Source organism: Balaenoptera ricei, chromosome 5, assembly GCF_028023285.1.
Source record: "Balaenoptera ricei isolate mBalRic1 chromosome 5, mBalRic1.hap2, whole genome shotgun sequence".
NCBI classification, from domain to species: Eukaryota; Metazoa; Chordata; class Mammalia; order Artiodactyla; family Balaenopteridae; genus Balaenoptera; species Balaenoptera ricei.
In genome coordinates this window covers 47130812-47143163 of record NC_082643.1, presented here as the reverse complement: position 1 = coordinate 47143163, position 12352 = coordinate 47130812, and the positions used below count along the sequence as shown (strand labels likewise).

At 39.7% G+C, this 12352-nt stretch overlaps 1 protein-coding gene across 1 annotated transcript in view; it reads right to left on the bottom strand.

Moving 5' to 3' along the window:
* ANTXR2 (ANTXR cell adhesion molecule 2) overlaps positions 1-11227 on the bottom strand; it is a 161081-nt gene extending 149854 nt beyond the window's left edge. Inside the window, exons 1-3 of the mRNA XM_059922783.1 lie at positions 10885-11227; positions 10218-10289; positions 8100-8171 (exon numbers count right to left, since the gene is read on the bottom strand). Of these exons, the coding sequence (XP_059778766.1) occupies positions 8100-8171; positions 10218-10289; positions 10885-11036 (296 nt within the window). The 5' untranslated portion in view covers positions 11037-11227. The remainder of the gene's footprint in view (positions 1-8099; positions 8172-10217; positions 10290-10884) is intronic.
* Between the last annotated feature and the right edge of the window lie 1125 nt (positions 11228-12352).

Here is a 12352-nt window from a genome sequence, read left to right as displayed (position 1 = left end):
CACACCCATCTCTACAGATGTAGTGTAGTTCTCCATCTAGCTGGACGCTGGGATCATCTGAAGGGCTTTAAAAAAAATCTCCTCTGGACTCTAATGGAAGAGATTCTAATCCACTTGGTGTGTGCTGGGGTCAGGGTATTTTTTGGAAATTCCCCAGAGTATTCTAATGCGCAGCCAGGTGTGCTTCAGAATCAACAACCACCCTCTATGACTATAGCACACCAGATAACATCCTATGGGGCAGAGAAACCTTCCATTTGAGCCATCAACTCACAGAATTGTGAGAGATAACAAAATTGTTGTTTAAGCCACTAAGTTTTGGGGTGCTTTTCTATGATCACGGTGCCAACTCCAGGCCAAAGCCTTAATAAGGCATGGGAGTTTCCTTTTTTGTACCCTTGGTAGCTAGCTGCCATACAAAAACTTTAACTATCCTGAGACCACCATGCAGAGGAGGAAACCCAACCTAGCCATGTGCAGAAGCCACATGCAGGAGAATGAAGACTCCAGTCCACAGTCCTAGCTGAGCTCCTAGACAACAGTCAGCACCAGCACCAACTTGCTAGCCGCCTGGGTGAGGTGATTTCAACTCTTCTAGCCATTCCAGCTTCCCAGCTGACAACATGTGAAGCGTGAGAACTGCCCATTCAATGCACAATATCATGAGAAACAATAAATTGTATTTATACCACTAATTTTAGGGTAGTTTATTATGCAGTAATAGATAACCAAAATAGAAATTGTGACTAAGGTAAAAGATAAATGACCTTGAGGAGATTGACAGTAAAGACTGGAAGAGCAGTGAGCAAATTGTTATTGGAGGCTCAGTTTCATGTTCATGTCTACTGCATTCCATTGGTTAAATTTAGTAAGCCATAGGCCCAACCCAGATTTTTAAAATTATATATTTAAATAAAAAATACTTACATACACATATATTATATATATTATACATATTACATATAGAATCATGTATACACATGTATGCATATATGTTGTAGGTATTCTGTGTTTCATTGGAGGTCACAGAAGATCAATCTATCACAAAAGCTAAAAGCTTCGTGCATCTACGCTATCAAATGCCAGTTTAGATAACTGCATAAGCATAAATGCTATAGGTATTTATATCATAGGTCAGTTAGCTATAGGTATTTATATCATAGGTCAATTCTGTTCTTTATCCTCAAGAGAATATTAGCCAGAGATATTAGTCCTTGAAATGAACAAAACTGCAAACAAAATGTAGGAATACACAAGAATTTTAAAATTAGTCAGTTTCATAACATAATTAAATGTTTCTCTTGGAAGGTAAAACTTAGTAGATTGAGTAAAATATGAAACAAAACAGTGTTCTCAAGATGTTATTCATGTCTATACAAATGATTTAGAATCCACTTAGCATTGTACTTTACCTGAGCTATTACGTATAAAGCATTTAGCAAAATGTCTGATACATAGTAAGTGCTCAATGAACTTTATCTACTACTTTTGTCTCCTTCCATTAATAAACCACAATATTAATCAGTCTGACAAAATTAGAAAAATTACATGAGGGGAAATTTGTTCATTCATTCAAATACTATACCCATCCTAGCTATCTATTTAATTGAGTCATTATATACTGCTATACAACGTACTGTATGAAGGACAAATTGCCAAAGGGAAAAAAAAAAATTATTCCCTACTAGCTCCTCAACTTAAACATTTTTAAAGGTTTCAAAAGAGTAAAAGATGATCTTTCCAGACACAAACATTTCTAATGCATCCCAAGTTACATCTTAGTAACTTGTACTTTATATAATTGCTTAGTCTTTATTTAATATGTCACTCTAAAGCCAATATATGCCAAGGTCTCTGTGGTCCAGATTCCAGACCAATGAATCCAAGGTAAAGTCCTAGATTCAAAAATATCTGCTTAAAAAATGCCCCACACAATCTGGGTTCGTGAAAATTTTTTCTCCAATTTAGTCTACACTTACCAAAGTGTGGTACACAGATCACACCTAAAGTTCACATCTGCTGTATCTTGAATGTTTATACTCCATTTCCCCATTCAATGCCTTACTGGGCCATGAGAAACCGACCTCTGCATTTTACCACCTCAGTGTGCCCGGTCTGTCTTCCAGGCACAAGCAACAATGTATTTAATTTTCTAGAACACACTCATGAAGCAGATACGGGACTTCACTGAAAGTAACTATTCACATATGCACGCCCAGAATCCGAGTTACTGCCATGCCCAGACCTCTCAGGATTACCACGACGTGTGGCCAAAACTGACTTTTCTAAACAGGAATAATTACTGCCCTAATAGAATCAAAGCAAAAACAATAGAGTCACTTCCTCTCACCGCGTCACTGGTTTGTAAGAGAACAGAACACATTTAGAGGATGAATATGTCTTTGAATTATGACAATTCTGACTAATTGTGAAAACTGGAGAAGGGGGAACAGAGAGAGTCGAGGCAGTGCAGTGGTTAGGTGGTCACGCTCAGGAGCCACACCCAGGCGTGAATTCTGGCTCTGACTCCTTAGCTGTGTCACTTTGAGCAAAGTCACTTGACTTCTCCAAACTTCTGCTAGAATCCTGGCACATGATTACCTTGGGTGGCATTGAGAAAATGCATATATATTTAAGAACTAAAAAAAGCTAAAGACTAGAACTTTGGGAATTGGCACATCATTGGTGCGGTACAATGATAACCTCCAAATCCCATTTCAACCTCAGTCTCCTTCCCAACCAGTCATCAGTTAGGCCTTCTCATGCATTGTATGCATTTAATCACCCCAACATTTCTATATGGTAAGAATGATTAGCTCCTTTTAGCAGACAAGCGAATTGGTCAACAAGAGGTGAAATAACTTGTCCAAAGTCACATAGCTAGTATACAGCTCCTATGCCTTTCTGACCCAAAGTCCAATCCTGGTGTTTTCATTTTAACAAGGAGCCTTCAGGATCCTCCAAGTTAACAGCTGAATATGCTCTATTCCTAACGCTTACTCTTTCCAACCCTTGAGTTCCATTTTGATTCCAAGATAGCTGTCTCTGGCTACAGAAGTCAATAACATTTATTTTTAATTTAAGTATTTGTTTAATTTTTTACAAATAGTATTACATTGCTATTGAAATAAAATTGAATAACCTAGATGTATGGAAATTAAAAACATGAAGGCTCTCCCCACCCTGAATCTCACTGCTAACACAACATTGTCGTTAGCAACTTGTTGCTCAACTTCCAGACTTTTTTCCATGCATTCATTATTATACACACACACACCATAAAAACAGGTAAATTTTTGGTTTGTTTTGATTTATCATCTTTAACAGAGTATTCTGTAACTTGCTTTTCTCAATTAGTATATCTTAGATATATTTTCATGGTGATATATATGGATTTTCCAATTCTTTGAACGACTGTATAGTATCCCATTCTATGTCTAAATTTATTATAGTATCATCAATCGATGAGCATTTAGATTTACTACAATTTTCACTATAATGAACAATGCTGCAGTATTTAATTTTGCACATACCTATCTTTGCACACTGGTGTTAGTATTTCAGTAGGGTATAGTCCTAAAAAGTAGAATTGCTGATAGCAGACTTCTAAACTTTTACAGATACTGGCAAATTTCGCTGCAAAATGAATGAACCAATTTATAAGTTACCAACTCTTAAAAAAAGACTATTTTATCACAAGTAAATTTTTAATTCAGATTTAAAGGAATTAGAAGAAATCCTTTCAAATAATAGAAATGTGTATATTATTTAAATTTTCATATAAATTTAATCAAACGACTTCTCTTTAATTTCCCACAAGTTTGCCTAAGGAATATTTTTTCCTAAGTTATTGATTATTATTCTCAGGTCAAACAATTATATGACTTTTTCAATTTGGGGACAGTTATATCAAAAAGAGAGCTGGAAATGTTTGTAACTGATCTATAACATAAAAATGAGAAAATTAGCAAATATAAGTCATCATTTATCACTTCTCAAGGAGAGAAAATATATGATAGCAGTTAATAACTCAGGTTCTAGAGTCAGACCAACTCAATCATTCATTCAACAAATATTTACAAGCATCTACTATGGGCCAAGCCCTGTTCTAGGTGTTAGATATATGGCTGAAGGTAAACAAGACAAAGAGGACCCCTCTGCTCTCATGCAGTTTACATTAGGGTTACGGAGTAAGATAAATTGATTAATTAACAGAACAATTTCAAAAAGTGATAACTAAATAGAGTATTGTGAGACGTTACCAGGGAGGTGAGGCAGGATTTCTTTACACCTGATGGTGAGGCAAGGCTTCTCAAAGGAGGTGATGCGTGAGATGAGGCCTCAATAACAAGCATGAGCTGGTCAGGGGAAGATCTGGGGCAGACAGCAAAACTGCTAGTGCAGAGAGAAGGTTGGTCTGTTCAGGGAATGGAAAGATGGCCAGTATACAAAACTATGGCATACAATGTTGTAGGAAAGGTTTGGGTGAGCAAGCAGGTAGGGCTTTTAGGCCATTGGGAAACGTGTGCTTTCTATTCTAAGCCATTAGATTGTCTTAAGCACAAGAGGGGCATGATCTACTTGACACTTTAAGAGACCATTCTGGCTAATATACTCCCCACCACTGATTAATTGTGTGTTTTGGACAAGTTACATTACCTTTCTCAGCTTCAGTTTCCTCATTTATAAAGTTGAGATAACAGTATCTGTTACATGGAGTTGATATAAGGGTTAAGTGAAGTAATGAATGGAAAGCATTTTGCACAATATCTAGCACATAATAATTGTTCACTAAATGTTTTCGATTAAATCACTTTTACATCGTTAAGATTACATTAAGCAGAACTAAGCATAATTCACTACCCCCAATTTTGCAACACAATAACTAAGAATATCCTTTAAAATTAGTCCTGATTCAAATTCTCTAATATTGAGAGGCTGGCTATTTCCATATTGAATCAACAGTCAGCACTTTCCTCTTACCTGATCCTATAATACAGCCCTGAGCTATATGTGTTTGTGTATGTGTTTGTGTACACAAACAGCCCCCTACTGTCACATAGCTTATTCATCCTTGTGTTACCTCCAGAGTCCACAATGCTCAATACATCATATACAGATAGGGCAGGCAAAGCAGGTAGGTAGGTAGGTAGATGGATGGACTAACAGATATATGGAAGGTAAAAATCATGGGGGCAAAAGAAAAGAAGAGAGTGTTTCAAATTGAATTATTCAAAATAATAATATTTTTAGATCATGAGTATATAAAATGCATAACTGATCATTTCTTGCCATGTTTATTATTCTATTCATGCATTTACATAGTACCAAATTCATGCTGAAACCCTAACAGAAGACACAGCCCTACTGTAAGGACTTACTGTCTTCCAATCTTGCTTCATCTCTACTGAAAATATTTAGCAACACTCTGAGAAACATGAAAGAGGTACTTCTCATATTTACCAAGGTACTGACGAATTGTAAGTAACAGAACCAAAATTGTGAAACCTGCTATATTTGACCTTTGCATTTTCCATGCACTCAGATCTCTTAGTGTGACATCGAGAAAGTTTATACATAGAATTCCCCTTTCTAGGCCTTGAAACAAGGATCCCCAATAGTTGTGGAAACATCTGTTCAGTGATCTTGCATCTAAATATGTGAATGGTTTCTACACACTTAAAATTGTATAATGGATGAAAAGTGACATTATATCCAAATATAGAGGACCAAAGAAATTTGAAAAGTTACTGACTTAATTAAATAAAATTAGTAAAAGAACAACTAGGTTTAGAAAATAATCCTTTAGGGCAGACTGTTCTGTGATATACAAAAAACTTTTCTATGCATTGTCTTATTTTTGATCCTCACAAATCTCTTAAGAAAACATGGTAGATTATGTCTGCAGTTTATAAACATAAAAACTGACACACTGAGTAGATGATTTACCCCAAGTCTCTAATCAGTTAAGTAGCAAAACTGGAATTCTTAACCCAGGCCTTCTCAGTGTACATTCTGCCACCCCAAAGTAATGTGATGTGCCAAATCGTGCAATTTGTTAAAACTGAACTTATTTCTATTTAAAAAGAGCCAGAGGAGCCAACTATATTGGAGGAAAAAAAAAAGTGCAAGTAGCATTATTAAAATTCCTCCTGGAATTTTATTATAAATCCTTTCAAGCAGGATAATAATCCCTGTATATAAGCATAATTCCTCCTGATCATTAAAATACTACATACTCCCTAGCTGCAGATAATAATAATAGCAACAAAAAAGCTCTCATCTCTTGAATACACATATGCCAGACTCTGTCCTACATTCTCCACATTCATTGACTTCAATTCTTACAGCAATCTTATGAAGTAGGTATTATTATTATCACCACCATCATCATCATCATTATACAGATGGAAAAAACTGAGGCATAAAGAAGTTAAGTAACTTGTCCATGACCATTTGGCAAGTAAATGGGTTCAGCAACTTTTAGGTGCAACATCACGCTGCCTTTTGAAATAGAAGCTTCTTTATCCCATTCTAACCCCTCCCCTATCAGATTCAACCAATGATAAGGGAAGAATCTCTAGTTGAGATGAACAGGATTTAAACCCTTTCCATGCATGTTTATGCAATACCAATCTTGCCGACCTGTGACTATCAAAGTGCTGAAGGATTCACATGTAAAGTACCTAACAGAGAAGGATTATCAAAGTGCTGAAGGATTCACATGTAAAGTACCTAACAGAGAACCCGGCACAATGTATGCAGTTGACAATTACTGAGAGTCTACTATGTGTCTGGCATTATTCTAAATCCTTTTCTCTATACATACTCCATAAATGTTAACTTGGTTCTTTTTTTGTCTTAATGGATAGGCTGAATCAAAAGTTGTTTCTTTGGAAATTAAGCTGGGCAATAGAGAAAACTTCTTTTCATGAAGGCAAGGACTGTTATATCAATAGGTATAAAAAGCTGTTGTATATGGGTTGTTAGGGACTACTGTTGCTCTGGCCCTTGATGAGACCCAGATGCACATAAAAAAGTATGAGAGGAAATATCAATGAGGAGACTGAGGTCATAAGCTGGACTCCCCACCTACAGAGAGATTTCCTCTCCAGGAAAAGTAAAACTTAAAGCACAAAGAAATTAGAAGTTGGATTGATTTTCCAAATCAATTATGTGAATTTTAAATGTTATCTCCCTGAGTTCCTTTAAATATTATGCTTTCTTGACATTTTTAAAGGAAAAAAAAAAACTTTAAAGACAAAACTTTTCAGAAATCCACATATTATGTGAAAAAAGATACAACAGCCTCCCTTGCTAATACTACAGTTTGGAGAAATTTGATTTCAAAATAACACTAACCCATTCATTTATTCAACAAGAATTGAGCAAGAACTATCTTGCATACTTTGTGTTAAATGAAGTAGACATAAAAATGAAGTAGAAAATCTCCCTTCCCACTATGGAAAGAACCATTCTTTAAAATATGTCAATGACTACTTCTAACTTGCCACAGTGATGGGTCCAAATGACACAGAAATGGTCATATAAAATACTATGATATTGTTTGGGGAAAAAAAAATACATACACACACACACACACACACACACACACACGAAAATGAAAGCAAGTCCCTTTATAAAGGTAAACATATTCAGCATCAGTGGACCTCAGAGTAAGACTGGAGATTCAGGATGTCTGCTCAATCTAGTAGATTATCCAAATTGATCCATATCTTTCTCCTCCCTAATATTCTTCCAATTCCTGGTTGATTAATATATTACATCTAAACATGAAAGATGTAGAACTACTTACAGTAACAGAGAGGGGAAAAGTGGGAGGCAGTAAATACACAACTAAAGCAGAGATAAGGGTTTCACTGTACATTCCACAGCCAATATGAGTGATATTGATTTTCAGATTACCTACTCTTTTATATTATTCATACCTCCTTTTCCCTCTATTAGTGAAGAGAACGAAATTGTCTGTGCAGTTGCTTGATTCCACTGAGAGGCCTGAATCACCACTTGGAAATATCAATCATTCCTTTAAGATTAGTCTCTACTAAAAGCCTGCAGTGAAATGATAATGCACTAACCTGTCTCCAGTTAATGGCAAAATAATGGTTGCTTGAGAAGAAAACACAATGAAAGATAATCTCATTTGAGGGCTGCAAAATAAGAAAAGAGGCAGTTAAAACATTTTTAAAAGAAATATTGATATAATACAGATGTATAGCTAGGGAGTCTCATTTAAAATCAGTCTCACTGAATGGTCCAGGCTTCTTTTAAATGGAACTCCCTAAGTAGATACACTTAACTCTGCTCAACATTACTGCATATGTCATTTTGGATTTAGACAGTGCTTCTCAGCTCTCAAGCACTCCTCCCTGACCCATAGGACTGTTTAGGAAGAGGCTAACTAGAAAGATGAATTCTAGGCCAATGGAAAATTCTTTTGTAGAAAGTGCTTCTTCCTTTGATGTTCTATCTCATCTCCTTCTAGGAGGCCAGTCCCTTCAGAGTGATTATCATTAGCAATTTTAGGGCTGGAGAGCAGTCCGTTTGATTTAATTACCACAGCTATGAAAGGAGTTCATACAGAAGTTATCCTGAAGTAAGATTACTTAAAGAGTGTCACGGACAATGTGAAAGAGAAGAACAAATCACATTTTGATTAGACATTTTCAATTTTCTAAGTCTCAAATATCACACTCCAATTGGCAACAATTGCCCTGGTTAGCTACAGCTTTTAAGCTTTAAGCCTTGATCTCACAGAACGGTTCTCATTTTGAAGACACTCAATGCAACTCTTACTAAGATCTGAAACTGAAGATGTGAAAGTAAGACCTACAAACTGAAGAGCAGAACGATGGCAAAGGGTTATACATATTTGAAAAGTCATTCTCTTCAGTAGTCACCCTTTATTTACTTTCTACAATGCACTGTTGGTTAGTAACTGAGCAACTAAACTTGAGCCAGAGAACTGTGTATTATAGAATTCCAATTTGTAAACCAGACCAAATAAGAGCCCCACTTCTTGGAAATATACTGAAATGACACATTGCTTTTGATCAAAATCTATGGGACTCTGCACACTCTTGGATTAAATCAGAAAATTTATAAACAACTCTTTCTTCTGCCTTTGACATTTAAGGATATAGGGCCCTGTTTATTTTTCTCTCCTAGACAAGTTTACCTCAGACCTTGTCCAGAAATGAGTGTTATACTTGGCTTCTTAAGCAGGAGACTGATGATTAAACATGGACAAGCATACATTTTTATAGGAATAAACTTACGGCTGCCAATAACTAAAAGCAAGGATTGCCTAGGCCTCTACAGATTGTTTGAAGTTACTTGCAACATGACTTTCAAAATGTTTTGATCATCCAAGCCTGTTTTACAGAAAACATTTGGGCTAACAAGACTGAAAGAAGCAATATTTAATGATACAGCTCCTTTTCATGTCCTTTCCATTATCTTGATAAACTTGCATTTGCTCATTGCATTTTTTCTTCTTAAAAAAAAAAAAAAAAGGAGAAAAAAAAAAAGCCTCAAAAGACTAGTGTCCTAAGGTTATTTTTAAATAGGGATGCCACTAATTCCTGGTTACCTCTAAATAAGAGAGTAAGCTGGATTTCATAGCAGTTATGCTTTTTATAGGAGAGAAACCAATCTTTCCTAGTAAAGCTTATTGCATATATAGAACAGTTAAATTTTAAACCAGCCACACGCCCACATATTGCGTAAACACAAGTCGTTTCTTTAAACACACACAAGTGCCTCTCCTGGTAGTGGGTTATTAACACGTGTTCATTTGAAGATTACCAACACTTATTTTTTTTTAATGAGGACTTCAACAATGCTAAGAATTGTATGGAAAGGAAAATATATTATGGATACTATTAGCATAAAATTTTTAATGTGGTAAATTATGAGAAAGCAAAACTGAAATTCAGAACAGATGAAAATTCAGAAAGGAAAAGACATTTGGAATTGTATCTGAAGATACTTCCCCAGAGCCTGAGTCAAGTTTCTGGGATCCAGATGAAAAAAGCCCTCAACAACTGAAGGGCTGTCCTAATAACAGCATGTGTGTGACAAGACCTTGAGGCACTTAAAAATCAACAATTGAGTAAAGGCTTTCCCTGCAAATGGTTTCCAACTTCCCTCCACATTAAACTCCCCTGCTTAGAAATGGAAAGTGGGAGAAATACCTCACAAATCTCTCTGTAAGTTGCTGGACAAAATTGTAAATTTCAATCCAGTTATTTGCCACACTCCCAGACCTGAAAAAGGAAATTGAACTGATCATAAAAACAACACATTTACTGGGGCCTAACCTGACCTCTTCTTCAAGCAAAGTAACAGCATCAGCATCTGAAACTTAGGTGCTAGGAGAATCTAGGAAGTCAACCCATCTTCAGGGACCACCTGCCTGCTAATTGTTTGGAGTAGGATCCCAGCTCTTCAAAATAAACACAGCCTTCCTTAGAAGGAAACGCAAACCACACTGGTGGGTATGTTAAACTTCAGCCAGCGTGAGGCGCTGAGGACAGAGGGGCCGAGAAAGAGTCTTGTCTGGGTTACAGGGTCGCAGAAGGCTATCCCAAGTGGCCGCAGTTTCCCAAGAAACTCCACAACTGGCCAGCAGTGACTACCCATCTCCCAGCGAGCCTAGCAGCTCGGGGATCCTCCTATCACCCCGCAGCCCGCACAGATCCGAAAGCGCTCGCTTTTCGGACAGAGATAGCAACAGGGCACCCATCACCGGGTTACCCACGCCCCTCCCCAGCTCGCACATACATCTCAGCCTCCCCAGCCACAGCTCACTACCCAGTGCCACTCTCACCAGAAGACCCTGCATCTCCCTCCCGCACTCACTTGTCCAGGACGAAGTAGAGATCAAAGGCTCCACGGCAGGAGGGCTGCTCCTGGGCGCTCACCAGCCCCCCAGGACCGCTGAGAGCTAGCAACCACAGCCCGGGGACCAGCCAGCTCCCGGGACTGCGCGCCGGGGACAGCCCCGCCAGCATCCTGCGGCCAGGGGTCTGCGACTCCCTCCTGCTCGCAGCCCCCTCTGCTCGACTCGGTGGCGACGCTAGGGTGGTAGGAGTTAGCAGGGACGCACCCTGGGGTCGGGGATTGCGAGCAGCTGGGGCGCCGGCGCCTGGGTCAGCAGGACCTACTAACTGACAGAGGGAGGGAGACCGGGAAGGAGGGAGGTCCTAGGAGGACAAAGGGAGACTCCGCAACCGCCGCAGCTGCCGCCGGAACTCTTGACGAATCCCAGTGGAAGAGCGATCCAGTCCTCCCCCTCCCGATTCCGGAGAGTTCCTGCAGACAATAAGGGCCCTCGGCGACAGCTTGCAAGAGAAGTTCCTCCCCGGCCTCTGGTCGAGCCTCTAGCGCTCGCCTGGAACCCGGACCGAGAGGTCCAGTCCGCCGGGAGGACTCGATTCCGGCTGCTGCAGCGCGAAGCGGGACAGGCACCCCCGGGACGCGGCCACCGCCGCGCAAACTTGGAGTGGAGACCCCTCTCTTCGGCTTCCCTTCCTCCGGCGGCCCAACTCCGCTCTGCACTCCGAACTTTCTTCCTTGTACTCCACTCCGGCACAGCGCAGCCGGGCCGTCCCCTTTAGGGGAGGAGGCTGAGCTGGCCCCGGGACTGGTGGCTCCGGAGAAGCCACTCACACCAGGCCAAAAGCGCGATCTGGCCGGGTGCCGGCAGTGTCAGTGTGCGCCCGAGGGCGGGGCCTGAGCCGAAGGCCGCCGAGCCACACACAAGCACACTTGTGGGTTCGTGCCGAGTTGAAGATGACTAACGCTTGTCAGTTTTTGGAAAGAGGATACGTAGTTTAGAAAAACAGATGTCCTCTAGAAACTAAACATCTCCATGTATCCTGCAGCCTCGGCCTATTTCAGCAGCTGTGCAGAGCAGCCCTCACTGTGGTTTGGGAAACTGAAGTGCAGCCATCTCAAGAGAGGCGATGCCCCCCGCACTCTGCCCCACCCCCATGACCACAAGCACACTTGCTGCACCGCTACCCAAGGAAGGCAACTTCCTCTTTCTTTATAAACCTACTTGGTCGTTTCATCTCACCAAGCCTAGAAAACAGCATGGTGGGGGGAATGGGGGTGGGGTCGGGGGTGGGAACTGAACTCTTCAGGAATGCACAGTTGTACCTCAAAATATTTCATCCCACTGTCCTTTATCTCAAGCTCCAGATATTAAGCGTTGCATCTTGCAGCAAGCTAGGCCACCCTTGCCAAACTGTGCAGGAGCAAAAGTTTGCAGGCGTTCGGATTCTCTGCTTACTCATTTTGCATTCCCTCCCTCCTCTCCTCCCCC